This window comes from Brassica napus, chromosome A5 (assembly GCF_020379485.1).
Source record: "Brassica napus cultivar Da-Ae chromosome A5, Da-Ae, whole genome shotgun sequence".
NCBI lineage: Eukaryota > Viridiplantae > Streptophyta > Magnoliopsida > Brassicales > Brassicaceae > Brassica > Brassica napus.
In genome coordinates this window covers 14,053,602-14,073,364 of record NC_063438.1, presented here as the reverse complement: position 1 = coordinate 14,073,364, position 19,763 = coordinate 14,053,602, and the positions used below count along the sequence as shown (strand labels likewise).

Genomic DNA, 19,763 nt, shown 5'->3' with positions numbered 1-19,763 from the left:
AAAGATTTTTAGAAAACAATAATTTGACTGAAACTAAGAACTAGGCAGTTGTAGAACCAAGATGTTGAATTTGACTGGACTTTAAAAGAATCTTGCTTGACCACGACCAGGACTTCCTTTGTTGATATTTTATGATTAGAATGTGTTTGAAATAGACTGATCAATGGGCTAGTCGAATTTAGCTTGAAACAAATCCAAATTGAATTTGTTATGGCTTTATTCATGGGCTTAATCAATTCTATTTGGTCTGAGAAAGACTCATTTAGTCCAACAGCTAAACCAGCTATATCTTCAGTGTCACTCAGCTCATCCCGCTCTAGGTTAGTGTCACTTAGCGCACTCAGATCATCCAGCTCCAATTTAGTGTCATTTAGCTCATCCAGCTCCTCTACACTCACTTCAGCTGGTTTCAGTTCACACACACTCTCTTCAGTTGGTTTCAGCTTGTCCTCAGCGTTATCAGTTAGTTACAGATTGTCCAAAGTTGCATATAGCTGATCATGGTTACATCATCCCCTCTTTCAAAAAGATATGTCCTCAAATATGTATCTCCTACATCAAAAGGAACATATTAGACTCGAGACAAAGGTTCAAGAAGAGAAACATATAAGCAACAACAAAGTATGGTTTTGCACAGAAACTTCCTTGGAGGTTTGAAGACATTTTCCTCAAATACTTCCATCTCTAAATCTCAGCTTGATAGGCATAGATGAGATGAATGATCAGGCATAGATGAGATGAATGAGCTGGATGAGCTAATTGACACTAACTTGGAGATGGATGAGCTGAGTGAGCTCAGTGACACTAATCTAGAGCTGGATGAGCTGAGTGACACTAAAGATGGAGTTGGTTTAGCTGCTGGACGAAATGGGCTTTTCTCAGACCAAAGATAAGTGATTCAGCCCATGAAGAAAGCTATAACAAATTCACTTTGGATTTGTTTCGAGCCAAATTCGACCAGCCCATTAATCAGTCCATTTCAAGCTCATTCTCGTCATAAGATATCAACAAAGGAAGTATTGGTCGTGGTTAAGCAAGAGTCTTTCAAAGTCCAGTCAAGATTCAACATCTCGGTTCTACAAACCATATATTTTTGTAGATTCAACATCTAGGTTCTAGAAAGTTCTTTATATTCCTAAACTTTCATATTACAGGTTTTAGATACTCAATAATACTTTTTTTTTGTAGTATCAATCATTTTGATGTTAACACAACAAACTGCTTTCTAAACTATATATAATATTATCAGTAGTATGACGAATAATATTTAAATTAAAACATCACAAAAAATACTACTGAAGTGGACTTTTGAATACGTGATAAATTCTTCAGAGAATTTTCAAGAAAAACTCATTGTGGATATCAAGGGAATTACCAAATGATAACTGACTGAAAGCATCACATAAAATCTTCTAAATATTACTAGGCAAGCTATTAGTTGCACAATAATTAAAACTAGATTTTTCACCCACACATCCGTGCGGGTTGATTTTCATTTTATAAATATATAATAGATACCATCGCAAAACTTTCAAAGATATAATTTACATTTTAGTGTTATATATTTTGTAAATCTATAATGTTATTGGTTATGTTTCTTATTCAATATTATTAATGTATAATGATTTATTTTATATATTTTACTTTATTATTAATTGTTATTATATATTAATATATTTTCGAGTTTGGTAAAATAAATTCATAGTATGAAATAAACAAATTGAGAATCTCCTTCATTTTTTTCTAATTTTTACAGACTGAATACAACACATTATAAAAAAAAATTCTAATTTTTTTCTAATACTTTATGAAATCAATCGCTGCATTAATTTAAAAATATTTTAAAATTTTATTAGGATTTTGTTAGATTTTTTCCAACATATTTTGTTATAAGTAAACAGAAAATTTAAATTTAGAGTTAAAATTTATTTATTAATATCAATATAATTTATAAGATATTTTAGAAATGTTATATATTAAATATATTAACTTAAATAATTAAATAGATGTAATTGATGAAATAGACCTAGTATTATTTTTTTATGGTATTTCTTTTAATAAAGAATATATAGAATATAATTATAAAATTTGAAAAATAGCATACACTTTTATTTTATTTTGTTTTATAATAAAATCTTATTTAAATTAATGTATAGTATATATTATTAATTATGAAATTAATCAATGGTATTAATTTAAATAAAATATTTTAAATTTTTTGAAAGATTTGGTTAGATTTTTTCTCAACATTTTGTTATAACTAAAGGTAAAATTTAAATTTTAAAATTGATTTATTATTAATATCTTTATATTTAATAGATTAATATAAATAATTAAATAAATGTAATTAATGTAATGGACCTAATAAGGCTAGTATGACTTTTTTATGGTAGATAAAAATGGTACTTCTCTTTTAATAGAGAAGATTGATAACAATTATTGTATCCTAATATTTATAACCTGATAAAGTTGAGCATGTGTACCTATTTTTGAAATTATCAACATGTTTAGCAGAAGGATCAAACCATATTGTATGACACTAAAAGCATTTGATATGCTTATTTTAAAATTTAGACTAACAAATTAGTATCCGACGAATATAAATAAAACTGCACATATAATAAATGAATAAATATTGTTATAATTTTTATAAGATTTGACAGACATAAAACGCAAGACACATATCACAACCGCATCCATCTTCTTTAATGTGTATATGAAAATGTTCTTTTCGCATGATATCCTCATAAAATGCACTTAAGGCCTTAAGGGTAACCTATCTTATATATATTTTAGTTAACAATAAATCTTTGTTTATATGATATACATAAGAACACCACTTACTTTGTAGCGTGCAAAATTATTTGTAGTTTAGATGAATTGATTGATTTTATTTTAGTCTTTACTTCTTCGACGTTACCAACCTAACTGATTTGTCCAATGACATTTGTCAAGTCCAACAAACACAAAATGTCAAAATTGCGAAATTATGATTTTTTACGAACAAAATAATACATAAGCATATAGTTACATATGTACGCGTTCTTTTCATATTTTCTATCTAAGATATCACAAAAATCAGTAAAATATTTTTCTGGTACAAAATCAAGAAAATTTGTCAAAGCTTTGGTCCAAGTTATTCGTTTAATAGACCATTTGTATGGAAATAAGATGATAATGAAATCACCATCGTATAGTTTTTTAGTCTGAATATGTTGATTCATAAAGTTTGCCCGTCATGTAGAAGATGCTTATGTTTTTGTAAAACCTCATTCTCAATAGATGCATGCAATATGATACATTTTATTTACCAAAAAAAAGATGCATTAGTATTTTCATATGTAGTGAAGAACATTAAAATCGTTTATAAATAATTAATAGTACATGAACACTACACTATCTTTTCATCCACAAGGATTAACTCAATAGAGTTCCTGTTATGGAGTTGAAAAGTTCATTTGTTGATAGTCTTTACATGAATTTCATGATTCTCACTGAATGGTTCTAGCAAGTTCACCTGAATTTAGTATGGAATATTTCTTGGGAAAATGACATTTTTACGTTAAACGATTGGGTTATACATGAGAGGAAGATGTATATATATATATAAGGTTTTGACTAGTTAACCTACGAGTCATAAGAACATTTCCCAGTACGTTAGTAGTACCATGTTTAAACGATTTGGTCAAATATAGTATCTTACCTAACGTCTATGATGTATTTAAATTAATAGTTAAACGATTTGTGATATATATATATATATATATTGGAATTTTTGTTTACAATGGTGAAATCATACTATTCGTGAGAGAATTTTGGTGATTTGATATATAGGAAGTATAATTTTTGTGAACAATATCAATACTAAATATCAAAGTTTATGTGGTTATCAATTAATAAAATATTATGATAGATATATAAAATAAAATATCGTGTATCACTTTTGTCTTGAAACCTAAACCGTAAAACCTAAAATTAATTCAATCAAACCAACATTGTATATTGAAACCATATATGTTGCATAAACCTTATAAGTAAATTAATCACAAAAGTATCAATCATAAATCAAAGTTTATAATATGATGGGGAAATCAAATGAATTCAGATGAGAAATTATCTAGCGAGTTTTGATTAGGATAACCACACAATTAACGCAAACTGGAACGAAATTGAAATATGGTAACTAAAAAAATCGTTTATTTAAGCTAATCTGGAATTAACGATGTCAGCAAGTTAATAAATTCTTATCCTATGTGGACTTGAGTCATATTTGAGTCATCAATACATGTCATTTATATCATGTCACATTTTAGAACCAATCAAATTATAATTTTTCAGTTAAGCATGTCTTCAATTAATAGTATAATGTTGGTTTGAAAATAGTAAGAAAATAATCGAGTAAATATCGACTTAGAATCTATACTTTTGAAGTGTAGTTTGTATACGTTTTGGAATTTTGAGTTTGTTATCAATTCTTCACATGAGAGATAAACAATTTACATTCAAAAGTACAAATGTCTTCTTTCTTTACATGATAACTTGGAAAACAACATACAAATTGAGGACTAGGCAGGCAGGCTCAAGCCTTGAGGAAATGGTACTTAGATTCAACGTAGCTCTCTGCGTCCCATAAGAAAGATCCAAAGGTCACAGCTTCCAAAACCAACATCGCAAGACCCGAGAAACTCAGAGACAGAACCTCATCGTTAGACGTATCCAGCTTACCGTCCTCCAGTATCCTTATGTCCGGTCGCCCAAAGAGCGCCTGGGTCTGCTTCTCTATCAGCGACATGGCTTCTTTAGACCGTATCGTGGCGTATCTCTGAAGCGTATCCGAGTCCAAGTACGTAACGTACGATCTCAACCCGTAAGACGACGACGACTCCTCTTCATTCCTCTGTATTGCGTACTCATCAGGATCATATTCCTCTGGTTGGATCCGGATCAAAGAGTCCAGGTCCCATAACGGGTACGGAGGGGAAGGCTCTTCGTACCGCTCCCTGGTTTTGTCAGGCCGTTTGGGAAGTGTGTTCATGGTTCTCTCAAGCTGGTATCTCTGGTCGATTCTTCTTAGGAAGTAGCCATACATGACAGAAGCAGCATAGAGTTTCCCGAGTTTGATCTTGCTTATCTGAACTATGGAGCTTAACGGACCTACTGCTGTTCTGTCTCCAAGAACCGAAGACAGGTGACTCTGTATCATCTCAAAGGCTTCCGCAGAGTGAATGACTTCAAGCTTCTCTTCTTGGTTTGGCCATAAGTCTATCCGTCCTGCTGGGTCTGAGGTTGGTTTAATCTGAGGGATCATGGTGATTTCTTTCTCCACAAATCTATGCACCACTAAGCAGTAAATGATCTCTGCCAATGTTTTACGTTTCTCCTTATCCTTAACTTCAGATATCCTCCTGCGAAAGAGAAAGAAACTGCTAATATAACATAGCCTAGGTTTAAGCAAGAGAGGATAAAAGACTTACTTAGAGAGAATGTCTTGCGAAGAAGACGGTTCGGCTTTGAGATTATCGTTTTCGGTGGATAACTTGTCGAGCTGCTGATCGACAGTGACGGGTAAGAGATGAGGATGTGTCCTAAGAATCTGGTCCAGAAGCTGTCCCACAGGAGATTCCAGCTCAACAGGAGCAATCGGGGCAAAGTTGTCGTCTTCTCCTGAGGCTCTCACTGTCACGCCTCTTCCTCGCCCGTTCTCAGCGTTGTTGCTGCTACTTCCAAGCTTGGGGATACAGAACGAATGGCATCTCTGTAAATAACAACGAAAGCAATAGCAAGAAAATAAACTGAGAATCCATAAGCTACCAAGTGTCCGAGCAGATTAAACTAACCTAACCTAACGAAATACAGAACGAAGTAGACGAAACGACGAGTTTCACCTGAGGAAGAAGCGATGGAGAAGTAGAGGGAGGAGAGAGGAACTTGGAGAGAGAGTGGTAGTGCTTGAAGCAGAGGCAGCCATAGCTGCCGATTGCTTGCATTTTTTTTTTTCTTGGATTTGATTTTTCGCAAAGTATCTCAGAGATGACTACTACCAAATTGTGGCTCAGGTTTCTACAGAGACTCCTCATATTAGCTCCAAAAATTAATAAATTAACAGACAAAGTAGTAGAAAACAAACCACTAAGAACACGCCACGTCATTATAATTGTTGGGCCACGATCAGCTCTTAGGCAAATTTGAATTCAGGCCCAAAATGTTTTCAACTTTGGTATCTGAGTTGCCACGTGGAAGAAGCACACTAAGAGCATGCGCAACAGGGGATGACTCCGAATCCTTAGCGCTTAATGGTCCCATTAGTTTTAATATAATAATAATATTACGCTTAATAAACGTAAGGATTGGTCCGTAATTAGGTGTTTTACGGACTCGATCCTTGTGTTACGTGGAAGAATCTGAGTGGACCGGGCCGCTTTTGTGTTTCGTAGGGAGGAAAATTAATTGATCATTTCGACCGAAGCAAAGAAAAAAAAAACCTCTCGACTTTCGACGGCGATTCTCTCGACCCACCATCGCTCTCCCTCGGATCGTCAAGGTAAATAGAAGGCTTCTCTTCTAGATTAATCGATATAGATTAGTTTGCATCTTGTTTTCCTCTCAATCTAACGGTTGGGTTTTGGGGATAGTTTCGTTTCAAAATTAGGGTTTGAAAAGGATTTGGGTATAAAACGATTCGGGGATTTGGGGATTTCTTCGTTTAGATCGATTTGTTTTTACGGGTTCAAAACCCATTTTGGTTCCGATCGATTTAGGGTTTTGAAAACAAAGAATTATCCATTCGATATATGGTTTCTAAATCCCAATTTTGTTCCTTTCGATATTGGTTCGACTCTATTTACGATTTGGGGTTCTTCTCTTTTCTTCTTATACGGATTAAAATTGAATTTTATTACGGATTCAAATTCAATGATGGTTCCATTACATTTACGGTTTTCACAAAGTCTGAGTCGATAAGTTTGTGTGTCTTTTTCATGCTACTCTGTGCTATTTTTTTTTCTGTTGCGCATGCTCTAATGCTCTCTGAATATTATTTCTTTGCAGGTTAACGAAAATGGGACAATATAGCTACAGCCAGCCGTCATCATCATCAGAGGACTTGGACATAACATCACTTCTCGAAGCAGAAGCTCAGATATACGCAGATGAAGCTCATAGTAGGTTCGATATGGCAGAGCCGGTTGAGTATCAACCGAATCCTGAGGCTGATGATGGAATCCCGACTATATGCTACTGTGGGGGTGAAGCGGTTGTTGCAACAGCCTACACTGAGAAAGATCGAGGCCGAAGGTACTTCACCTGCAACAATGTCGATGATGGAGACTGTCACATCTGGAAGTGGTGGGATGTGGCAATCATGGAGGAGATGAGGGACTTTCAGACACAGCTAAGGCGGCTTAAGGAAGAAGGTACTGAGAGTGAGCAGAAGCTGCTACTGCTAGAGAAGACTGTATACGGGTTAGGAAAGGAGAATTCACGAGTTAAGCTAATGGTGTGCCTATTAGTTTTAATAGGTTTGGTATTCTTGGTTCTGCGTGTTAAGTTAAACTCTTTGTGTTTTAGTTAATTTGATTATGCAATACTATTATAACATTTGACTTCTTTATGTTATGTGTTTGCAGGAGCAGCTTCAAAGGCTTCAAACGGGAGTGTTTTATCACCTCACGAGTGGCAAATTTAAGTAAGGTACGATGCTTTGCTCCACTTTAGAGTAGTAATACTGTATTAATAAATGCAAGTGAATTGCTCTATATTGGTTGAATGATGTTTATTGGTTGAATAAAAGCTAATAAATGTTCCCGCACGCGGTATGTTGTTTATTGCTCTAAAGACCATCTGATTAGATTGGTTATAAATGTTCTACGTTTAGAAATAGCTTCACTTGCTTTATTATGTTGCTAGTATAGTACTTAGTTGTTAAATGCATGAAGTTTGCTTCCTATCTTCCTAACTGCTCAGATTTTGATTGGCTTTAATTGTTAAATAAATATAGATGCCTTACTTAAGGCTCTGTGTAACTACTAGAGTAACACAGAGCATTCTCTAAGCATGGCTAACTCGTCTGGTTTTTCAAACCTTCTACGTAGTCAAATTCCAGTAGACCTTGATTCACCCGAACCTTTTTGGTTTGAGTCACAAGTTCCTGATGAGTCTCCTAGCCAAGTTCCTGATGAGTCCGGTGTTAAGGAGAGGAGGAAATATTCTCCCAGAGAGGATAAGATCCTTATTAGTGCTTGGCTTAACACCAGTAAGGACCCTGTCGTCGGGAATGAGCAGAAAGCTGGTGCTTTCTGGAAGCGTATTGTAGAGTACTACAACGCAAGCCCTCACCTCGTTGGGCAAATACCGAGAGAGATTACTTCTTGCAAACAGAGGTGGGCTAGGATCAACGAGCAAGTATCAAAGTTTACTGGATGCTATGATGCGGCTCTGAGGGAGCAGAGAAGTGGCCAAAACGATGATGATGTGATGAAAGCGGCCTTGGACATATTCTTCTCAAAGTACGGCAACAAGTTCAGCTTGGATCACTGCTGGAGGGAGCTGAGGCATGACCAGAAATGGTCGTCCACCTATGTGGCTAAGGATGGTGGAAAGGAAAAGCGGAGGCAAGTGTTGGACATTGATAGAGAAGAAGATGACGTGGGAGAAGCAGAGGCTAGACCTATAGGGGTAAAGGCCGCGAAAGCTGGCAGTAAGAAGAAAAAGAGTGGTAGAGAAGAGGAGTTGTCAAAGCTACATGGCGTGTTAGAACTGAAGGAAAAACTCTCTAGGCATAAAGTCCTTGATCGCTTGCTCGCGAAGAAAGAGCCACTGTCTGAGATGGAAACATCGCTAAAACTCAAGCTAATGTCTGAAATGTTATGATGTGTTGTTTGAGGTTGTGTTTACTTGCTCATTAACTTGCTTAGTAGTTGCTTGCTAATGTGTCATGTGTTGTTTGAGGTTGTGCATTACAGCTATACTAACTGTTGTGTAATGTGTTGTTTCAGGTCAATGTCAAGATGTCACGGGAGAAGAGGAGTTGTCAAACTCCTTTTGGTCTTTAGCTAAGGTGAAGTTGTCACGGGTGCATTTGGAGATGTGAAAGCACTTAGCGTTAGTTCATGTGAACAAGTCACGGGTTGTTGTTTTTCCAGTTTATGTAGTATAAGTACTAGGCATGCATCTCTTTAGCTTTGTATCTCGTTCTTGTTTCCTTGTTTCCTCAATATCAAAACTTGTATCACTCGGAGAGGCGTGTAATATTTCTGGTTAGTACTCTTCTTTAATTATGTTTACTTGCTTCACTTGCTTTATGTATACAATTAGTAGTAGAAGTTATATCGAACGGTAAAAATAGAAGTAATATCGAACGGTAAAAATAGAAGTTATATCGAATGGTACAATTTTAGTAATAGAAGTTACTTGCTTCACTTGCTTCACTTGCTTTATGTATACAAAGCATAAATGTTGATTTAACTAGATCAAACCGAATAATATTTGTAAACCTATTACTTAGATCAAACCGAATAATCTTTGTAAACTTAATCCTTCTATTAAAATTTGGAACTAGATTTAGAACTAAATTTTGGAACTAAAATTGTGACCTAAAATTTGGAAGTAAAAATTAGAACTAATTTTTTTTTTATTAACAGGAGGGACAGCTAGTAATTATACAATTAGGAACTAGAACTTGGAACATATTATTGTGTATTAAATTTTGGAACTAGATTTAGAACAAAATTTTGGAACTAAAATTGTCAACTAAAATTTGGAAGTCAAAATTAGAACTAAAATATTTATTATTAACAGGAGGGTCACCTAGTAATGTCGTCATCATCATCATCATCCGATGAGCTCGAAGAAAGATTGGACGAAGTTTTCGACGAAATCCTCGAAGATACATACAACGATATAGTGGAGGCCCAGCCCAATATTCAACGGAGACGTGCTTATGTAGAACGAAACCGTGAAGCAGGCCACAACCGTTTATAGAATGACTACTTCAGCGAAGACTCGACATACTCGGCACAGTTATTCAGACGGCGTTTCCGCATGAACAAGGATTTATTCATGCGTATTGTCCATGACCTCTCAGCGAATGTTCTGTTCTTTCAACATAGACAAGATGCAACCGGGAGGTTTGGCCTTTCTCCACTTCAGAAATGTACGGCAGCAATTCGTCAGCTTGCTTATGGTTCTGCGGCAGACGCGGTTGACGAGTATCTCCGACTTGGTGAGAGCACAGCACTTTTGTGTTTACATAAGTTCACTGATGCAATCATTCGGTTATATGGAGAAGAGTATCTACGAAGACCCACACCGGAGGATCTTCAACGACTACTCGATATTGGAGAGAGCCGCGGGTTTCCTGGGATGGTTGGGAGCATTGATTGTATGCATTGGGAGTGGAAAAATTGCCCAACCGCTTGGAAAGGACAATACGCACACGGATCAGGAAAACCGACAATCGTATTAGAGGCTGTAGCTTCACACGATCTTTGGATATGGCACGCCTTTTTTGGTCCTCCAGGTACCTTAAACGATATCAATGTCCTCGATCGGTCTCCTGTTTTTGATGATATTTTAGAAGGTCGGGCCCCCAGGTTAAAGTACGTGGTCAACGGACACACGTATAAGTTGGCATACTACCTCACTGACGGTATTTATCCAAAATGGTCAACATTTATCCAATCTATCACACTCCCTCAATGTCCTAAGCAAGAGTTATTTGCTAAAGTTCAAGAATCAACCCGAAAAGATGTGGAGCGGGCTTTTGGAGTACTACAATCTCGGTTTGCGGTTGTAAAAAACCCGGCTCTTTCAATGAACAAAGCAAAGATAGGGAAGATCATGAGAGCATGTATCATACTACACAATATGATAGTCGAAAATGAACGAGATGGATACATTCGTTACGATATATCGGAATTTGAAGAAGGAGACGTCACCAGAAGTTCAGAGGTTGAAACCTAGAGGCCTACAAATCTGAATAATATGTTTCCCAATCGGAATGATCTTCGTGATAGGCATATGCATGAACGATTGAAGAATGATTTAATCGAAAATATTTGGAACAAATTTGGTGATGAAGATTAATAATTAGTTTATCTTTATATTTAATTGTTGTATCTTTATTTTAATCAATGTATCTTTATATTTTATCTCCTAATAAATATAAATTAAATTTCACTTAAAAAAAAATTTAATTTCTAAGGATTCCTAATCGGGGATCACCATTGGACACACCATTTTTACTAGAATCCTTAACTATTTAAAAAAAAAAAATTATTAAATTAATGGTAAGGACTCCATGGAGTCCACCATTGCATATGCTCTAACGGCGCAATGCAAGACGATTCGGTTCCTTTACCTTTCGTCTTTGTCACCTTCAGTTAAATAATATCTCAGATGCATTTGCATTGTCCTCGTGCACTCAACATTTCTCTTCTCATCTGTAGCAAGGTTAATGTTTAGTTAAGTTACTGAAACTGAAAGGAATCATTAGCAATAGGATGGATAGGATTAGTAATCTACCAAAAGAGGTTATCCGCCGCATTGTCTCCTTTCTTTCTGCAAAGGAGGCTGTTTTCACATCTATTCTCTCAAAAAAGTGGCAAAATCTCTTTACCATCATTCCAAAGCTTCAGTTTGATGACACAGACGAGATTCAAGGGAGTTTCTCTGATTTCGTGGATGGAGTAATTTCTCTGCCGTCCAGTACTCGCGTGAATAAGTTCTACCTAAGATGCAGAGATCGTGTTGATCCAGCTCAATATGATCTTATCAACCGTTGTCTATGTGATGTGCTGAAGCGGGGCATCTTGGATCTTAAACTGGACATAGGTATTGGGAGACATTATTATCTGCCCTTTGAGTTTTTCACTTGCAAGACAGTTGTTAAAGTGGAACTGGAGGGTCGTTATGCGGCGGGTTTTTCCTATGGGAAGGGTTTTGTTGTTGATGTTCTCCCTGAGAATGCTTTTCTACCCGCACTTGATACGCTTACTCTTAGTGTCATTCAGTTCAACGATCTTCGTGGTTGTGCGTTTAAAAAACTTCTTTCTGCTTGCCCTGTACTTAAGGAACTGACAATATTTGGTATGAGGTGGCAACGTCCGAAATGGTCTGGCAAGCTGTGCATTCCAACCCTTCAAAGACTAATTATTCAAGATTTCCATCCTTCTCAGTTTACGAGAGTTACTTTGGATACTCCAAGTCTTACCTATTTTGAGTGCTCTGATGCTATGCCGGATGAGTATTCAATTGTTAATCTTGACTTCCTTGTTGAGGCTAAGCTCCATCTTATGTTCACTGACGGTCAGTACCAGTACTACATACCCTACGATGGATCTGTAAGTCATGATCACAATAATTCTTCTAGCAACAACAAATCTGATAAAGGGGTTGGGAAATGTTGAAATCATGGAGATATTATTTCAGAACACTTTCGTGGTAAGTGTGCTGTTGTTTCTTTTATAACTCTGTGACATCTTATTACAATTTGAGTTTCTAGAAAGAAAAAAAATTAGTAATCATTGAGACATTATTGTTTCGCTTTCATATGATGTTCCACTAGAGGCTTTGTATCTAAATAATGCAGTACGTTGAAGATTAGATATATATATATATTTTTTGTTTCAGGCATTATATTACTTCCGTGAAGCAATCCCGGTGTTTGAAAACCTATATCATTTAACCATTAGATGTGATGATGAGGAGGATTGTATGGCATTTCTACCATATTTGCTAAAGAAGTCTCCAAATCTAGAGACTCTTGTCATTGATGTATGACCAAAACCCTAAATGCTTATTGGTCAAATAGCTTACCTTAAAGATACTCCTTAATTTTTTCTCTTTATATATATACTAGTATTATCTCCCGTGCTATGCATGGGTATTATTTATTTGATGATAAATATAAATTCTAAATATTGTATATATTAATTTAACAATGATATATTTTCTGAATTTTGAAAAATTAAAGATTGATGTCTAGATATCTTAGAGTTGTCTAATATTAAGAGCTCTAATATAATCCATGAATTGTAAATTATTGATCTCCTTTCAAAATCAAAGAAAAGTTATTACATATGAAAAACAAATTGAAGAAAAACATATATTTTGCATAAGTACTATTAAAATGTCATAATTAATCTTTTGTAGTAGTGCTTATCAACCTTTTTCATATAGTTTTGTTTTCTTTCGCTGTATCTTTTACAGCAATGCTATATTGTTTTGACATTTTTGTTTTCAAGAAAATCGACAAATTTGGCTACAATTTATAAGAAAAATAAAGCAAAATGTATATATAGATCAAAAATAAACATAATAAACACATAAATTAAAAAAATAAGGAAGACCAACCTGATCAGATTAGATGATAATATCATCATGATATATAAGTGTTTTTCGTTTTTGTCTTCTAATGATCCCTCATATTTTTCTTCTTGTGGCACTTGTCAAAAATGTATTGTACGTGTGCTTTAAGGTGAGTTCTCTTATCTCCTTCCCTAAATTATCATCACCATATAAAATTAGCATTTCCAACAACTCGAGAATTAGTATAATCTATTTTGAAAATGTTACCGACTTGTTTTACGTTTTTTTTTTTTTTTGACATCGAAATAAAGAACCAAGCTTATACTGCATCCATTTGGTTAGCAACAGGGGCTAGCCACCATGGAGCGCAGCTTTGAACATAAGGAACCCTGAGATCGCGTGAACGGACTCCTTTTGCCAGGCCATCCGCACGGATGTTGAGAGACCGTGAGACATACGCAATAGAGAAAGTGTCGAAGCTAGTACACAGAGCTTTAATTTCATCCAGTTCTGGTGCCAATGCCGGCCACTCCTCTTCATCTCGTTGTAATAGATTCACTAATTGTTGACAATCTGATTCAAAATGCACTGACATGTATCCTCTGTTTAGCGATTCCTGCATTGCCCATATGAGCCCTTCAGCCTCTGCATGTAGAGGAGATTCCGCCGTGCTTACTCTCTTTGCCCCAAACAGAGTTGTCGTTCCTGCATTTATTATCACGAAACCTAGACCAGTAGCCTCCCGAGTACTTATCCATGAAGCGTCTACCTGACATCTCCATATTGGTGGTTCCGGAGCTTGGGTCTCTGTTGGTACGTCCTCGAGTGCCTCGTTCATCCCCATATCTTCCATTTCTGGCGTAAGTTGCGCGATCGTCCAGCTCTCTGCTTCTCTCATGGCGGTTTGGATCGTTTCCGGTGGTGTAATGTCCTTGTTATTGAACAGTTTTTCATTACGCGCCTTCCATATATACCACATTATCCATGGGAAGACTTTCGTCGTCTCCACATTTACGCCTTGTCCCTTTGCTCTCCCTAGTAGATAATCTATGTTTTCAAAAAGAGATTGCCGCGGGAATAACCCCGGAGCTGTAGGAATTTGCGACAGAGCCCAACACTGTAGGGCGGGTGGACATTCAAACAAAGTGTGATTAGTAGTTTCAGAATCCGCTCCGCAGCGAACGCAGGTACTGTCCGGTGCACAGTGGCGATCTTTTAGGTTCTGCGCCGTAGCGACATATCCAGAGATAGCTTGCCAGATAAAGTGCTTCAGTTTCCTTGGCGCTTTGATCTTCCATGTTGCTTTTTTAAGATCCGTAGTGCTGGGTTCAGACACCAGTGGCTGGAGTGTTCGTGTCCGAAGATCATGAGCTACTGCGTAACCAGATTTTACCGTGTAAGTACCGGACTTAGTAAAGTCCCAGCTGTAGCAATCTCTTCTTCCTGTGCGACTCACCCGTATCGATTCAACCCGAGGTATATCTGCGGCTGCTATAAAGGTATGCAACATATCTGAGTTCCATGTATTGGTCTCTGTATCAATGAGATGGTGAACTCGTAGATGATCGTCTCTGATATTGTCGCAGCAAAGTGGGGGTCTTGCAGGAGACGTAAGGAGCCATGGTTCTTCCCAGACCCTAGTTTCATACCCATTTCCGATTCTCTTCCTTAATCCTTGTAGTAGGATTTGTTTCCCTGCTAGGATACTTCTCCAGCCATACGAAGGGTTTGAGGCTTTATCTACGTTCATTGGATTTGTATGTCTATAGTACCTTCCTTTCATCACCCGTGCCAGCAGAGAATTTGGATATTTGAGAAGTCTCCATAGCTGTTTGGCTAATAGCGCAAGGTTGAAGTCATGGAAATCTCGGAATCCCAGTCCTCCCCTATCCATAGGAATACAGATCTTGTCCCAAGCCACCCAGTGCAATCCTCTGTTTTCACTCTTTGTAGTCCACCAGAACCGCGAGACTGCACTAGTAAGGTTTCTAGTGATTCCTAATGGAAGAAGATAGCAGGACATTACATATGAGGGGACAGCCTGGGCCACAGACTTGATTTGAACTTCTTTTCCCCCCTTGGATAGCAGCTTCGATGACCACGAATTAGTACGGTCGTTTAGTCTTTCTTGTACGAAGCTGAAGACTTGCTTCTTAGATCCACATATTTTCTCTGGTAAGCCGAGGTACATGCCCATCCCTCCATCTTGGTTGATATCAAGCGACCTTTTCAGGTCAATTTTTGAGGACGCCACAACCTTAGAACCGAACATAACTGAAGATTTTGACTTATTCAGTTGTTGTCCTGAGGCTTTTCCGTAGACGTCAATGAGTCTCATTAGTTCACTGCATTCGCTTTGTTCAGCCTTACAAAAGAAGAGGCTGTCGTCCGCGAAGAGTAAATGTGAGATCGGTGGGCTCTCCCTTGCAATTTTTATACCCGTGATCTTCTTCTCTCTTTCTGAATGTTGTATTTGCGATATCAGAACTTCTGTGCATAGTATGAAGAGGAAGGGAGATAACGGGTCGCCTTGTCGCAAGCCACGCGACGGTGTGATGTTTCCTTTCGCTTCTCCATTTATGAGGACTTTGTAAGAGACTGATGATATGCATCGCATGATCAACTGGATCCATCTATCATCAAAACCCATTTTCTCCATTACGGTTTCTAGGAAACTCCATTCTACTCGATCGTACGCCTTACTCATATCTGTTTTAATCGCTACAAATTTTCCTTGGCAGCTTGGATTCGTACGCAGAGCATGGAACATTTCCTGCGCCACTAAGATATTATCTGTGATAAGTCTACGAGCCACAAAGGCCGATTGTGTTTCTGAAACTAGCTTCGGAAGCACTTTCTTCAGACGCGATGAGAGGACTTTTGAGATGATTTTATAGCTTACATTGCATAAGCTTATTGGTCTGAACTCCGACATATTCTTTGGACGCTCCGTCTTTGGTATTAAACAGATATTGGTCTGGTTTATGCGCTCGTCTAGCTCTCCAGAGGCGAAGAAGGCTTGAACCGTTTTCACGATTTCCTTTCCCACTATTTTCCAGAACCGTTGATAGAATAAACTGGTCATTCCATCAGGTCCCGGTGCCTTTTCTGGGTTTATAGCGAATACGGCTTCTTTTATCTCAGCCTCATTCGGCTCTCTCATCAAGGTTGCATTCATCTCCTGAGTAACCGTCGCGGTAATGTACCGGAAAGCTTCATCTCGGTTACTCGGTTCTGAAGCTGTGAAAAGAGTATCAAAATAGCTATTAGCTAATCCTTCTATGCCCTCTTCTGTCTCCACCCAGTTTCCCAGTGAGTCCATCAGTTTGGTGATACGATTCCGGGCTCGGCGCTGTTTTGTTTTCGCATGGAAGAACTTCGTGTTCCTATCTCCTTCCCTAAGCCAAATGGCTCTACTTTTTTGTCTCCAGAAGAGTTCTTCCTCTCTGTATGCTTCACATAATTTCCATTTTAGCTCTAGCTCTTCCTCACTGGACATATTATCATTACCTTGTGCTTTATCCAGCTCCATCTTGAGTTTTTCGATCAGCTTCAAGTTGTTTGATGGGTTTTTTCTTTTCCATTTAGAGATTGCTTTTCTACAACCGACTTGTTTTACGTTTATGAAAGCAAAAGCAAAAAAAAAAAAAAAAAAAAAAAAAAAAAAAAAAAAAAAAAAGATATTAGTAGATTAGAATAGAAAAAAGTTATGAAAAAGAAATCTCAACATGACATAATTTAGGATTTGAGCAGGAAGAGTTGACTGTTTTTAGAGTTACTAACCTGGGCATTAGCTTTCATCAACCAACTTTGGAGTACGATCAGCTTACCAGTTTGAAGCCTGGTGTTGTGTCACTGTGGGTTTGCCAGAGATTTTTCTTGATGTAGGTCCATCATTTGATACTATGGATGCCGTGAATAGAATTTTTCAATCTGTCAGCTTAAATTGAATTTCCATCACATTTGAGTTTGAGAGAGAGAGTTAGAAACTGTTTTTTTTTTTTTTTTGATAAAATAGAGTTAGAAACTGTTACACAGATTTAGGAAATTAAGCAAGTAGAGATGAATTTGAGTTAAAGCGTTGTGAGTTAAATGTTATCCAGAAAAAAAAGGATTACCGGTTCCAAAGAGTAGGAGATCATGGGTGTAGTGTGAGAACTATTAGGGGTTTTTTGTTCTACATACCAAAATCACTTACGAAGAACACACGAAACTGTTTTTACATTTATTTTTCTTTGCAGTTATGTTTTTTTTCCTTTGCATTTATGTTTTTAAAATTTGAAAAAAAAATATCCTATGTGTCAGAATTTTATTCGTCAAGCGACTTGCACTTTAGTATATAAGGGATATATATATATTGTTCCTCTTGCTTCAGGGTCAACTGCACTACAATGAAGAACAACCTGAATTTGTTTGCAACTGCTTGTTGGGATATTCTTTCTTGTTGTCGTGTCCTATAAAGGTCCTACAGATAACCGATTACCGCGGAACAATTGGGGAGGTGGATCAATTGAAGCATTTTATAGAGAAACTGTCGTGTCTGAAGTTGGTGAAACTTCATTCTTGTGATAGATCTGACGTAGACAAGCAACACTTGATGATTCCCAAAGCTTCTTCAAAGTGCAAGATCAAGGTCACTTTTTCCAGTTAGTTTTACTAACGCATGCATGAACCTAACTTTGGTCGTTCGTCCTAGTTTTCTTACATGTTTGTTGTCACATGATCGGATTGTGATCACGCTTTTTCTCACTTATTTCCTAGTTACTGTGCTTATCTTTTGTCAGATTCCTCGTTGTCTTAGTTTGAACTCTTCTTTCTAGGGCCTGTTTTTATTCTGGTTTTTGTTATATGCTTTGTTTTAATTGTTCGTTGATCCTTACTCTGTTTCAACTGATCGTATAATCTTCACTGGAAGTGACAGAATTTTAATCAAGAGGTGGATGCTTTTTGGAAGAGAGAAAAAACCAAAGTGTTTTAGTTCACTCAAGGAAGTATATCTTCAAGGCAGAAAAATTGCTCATAGTTTGGTCAAAGGCTATACTGTCCACATTTCAAAGGTCTGTTCTTGGTGGAACAGAAGCTAAAACGAATGCGTCAATCCAATCATATATTTCTGTTACATCTTCTTGCTTGCTTCAGAAAAGTTTTCTTTATTCCCGTATATGCTTCTCTGCAATTCTATACACAATTTTTGAAAACAGTTCGAACTGCACTTTGGGTTGTTTTTTTTTTTTGGTAACACACACTTCGGTTTTTTTTTTTTTTTTTACTTTTATATGTAAAGTCCGCTCGGATAAATTCATCACTAACAGTTTCAGTCTATTTTTTCTGTAAATAATATTCTTTTACATATTTGTATATATCTGGCTCGATCGTATAAGATTTAAGTATTTAACCTAAACCTGATATTCTCCAACGTCTTCTGCTAACATGTCGACGTCTTTAACTAACCTTTCTACTGCCACAGACTCCAATGAGTCTTCACCACTTCTTGCAACCGCCAGAAGCTTCAAAGAATGGTTACCACTTAATCAGACATATCTTCATGATGACTTACTGTTGAACTTCTTTGTCCGCGTCTCGGTATTGTATTACCCAATTCTCTCCTTAGTCTCCAAGAGATTCCACTGTCTCCTTGCCTCACGTGCCCTTTACGAAACCCGAAAGCTTTTAAACCGCACCGAGAGTTGTATATATGTGTGCTTACAGTACGGTATTGAAGAATCATGTTGGTTTACTCTCTGCCGTAGACCAACACGAGTCTCTACACTCCCTTCTCCTAAACCACAATGGTTCAGTCCATGCTTTAGACCATTTAGGAAGGAACAGAGTAAGTCAGGTGACAATCTTTTGATCTCAGTCACAACTTCCAATTTTTCTCCTTGTGGTAATTTCCTGTGGAATCTTAGCACAGTTGGTTCTAATATTTACATGATTGGTGGATACATTGGTTATAAACCCACGTCTAGGGTATTCTGCATGGATTGTAGGTCTCATATCTGGCAGGAAGCTCCAAGCATGCTGATAGCTAGGACAGTCCCTCGCGTGAGTGTTCTTGATGGGAAAATATATGTATTGGAAAGCTTCAAAAAATTTGATTCATCGAATTTGATGGAGATTTTCGATCCTAAAACCCAAACATGGGAGCATGTGCCAACCCCTGGTGCAGAGATACGCGGTGAATATAGGAACTCTACCGGCAAGTGAGCAAAACGACACGGTTTTGCCAAAACGCTTCACTGCAGAACAGAAGGGCAAGGCCATTCTGATTCCGTCTGATGATAAAGCCCAAGTTCCGCATAGGCCCAGCAAGCAGCCTGTCAAGGTTTTGTCATCATCCAGTCAACAAAGCTCTCAACAGTCGACGATCACCAAAAGCAGAGTACACAAGCCAGCTTCTACTCGTACGACTGAAAGACCGCATATGATCGAGCTGTCAAATCCATTCTCAGCCTTAG

The 19,763-nt window shown here is 37.2% G+C and overlaps 2 protein-coding genes and 1 pseudogene across 2 annotated transcripts; 2 read left to right on the top strand and 1 right to left on the bottom strand.

The window, feature by feature from the left end:
• Positions 1-4,481: 4,481 nt before the first annotated feature.
• LOC106367121 (UV-B-induced protein At3g17800, chloroplastic) lies at positions 4,482-6,084 on the bottom strand. Its single transcript, XM_013806830.3, has 3 exons — positions 5,886-6,084; positions 5,475-5,755; positions 4,482-5,405 (listed from the first exon to the last, which is right to left on the bottom strand). The coding sequence occupies exons 1-3, from the start codon at positions 6,075-6,077 to the stop codon at positions 4,580-4,582; spliced, it is 1,299 nt and encodes a 432-aa protein (XP_013662284.3). The 5' UTR covers positions 6,078-6,084; the 3' UTR covers positions 4,482-4,579.
• A 1,968-nt stretch (positions 6,085-8,052) lies between these two features.
• LOC106363149 (glutathione S-transferase T3-like) lies at positions 8,053-8,868 on the top strand. Its single transcript, XM_013802942.1, has one exon. It carries the CDS (start codon positions 8,053-8,055, stop codon positions 8,866-8,868), a length of 816 nt encoding a protein of 271 aa, XP_013658396.1.
• A 2,571-nt stretch (positions 8,869-11,439) lies between these two features.
• On the top strand, positions 11,440-18,154 carry LOC111200561 (annotated as a pseudogene).
• Positions 18,155-19,763: the final 1,609 nt, after the last annotated feature.

What these genes read in the sequence shown, in the direction of transcription:
- LOC106367121 (XM_013806830.3), bottom strand. Translation starts at nt 6,077, where the DNA reads ATGAGGAGTCTCTGTAGAAACCTGAGCCACAATTTGGTAGTAGTCATC. An exon ending in CTCCATCGCTTCTTCCTCAG is followed by an intron (nt 5,756 to 5,885) that starts GTGAAACTCGTC and finishes TGTTATTTACAG; the next exon opens with AGATGCCATTCGTTCTGTAT. An exon ending in TCGCAAGACATTCTCTCTAA is followed by an intron (nt 5,406 to 5,474) that starts GTAAGTCTTTTA and finishes TCTCTTTCGCAG; the next exon opens with GAGGATATCTGAAGTTAAGG.
- LOC106363149 (XM_013802942.1), top strand. Translation starts at nt 8,053, where the DNA reads ATGGCTAACTCGTCTGGTTTTTCAAACCTTCTACGTAGTCAAATTCCA.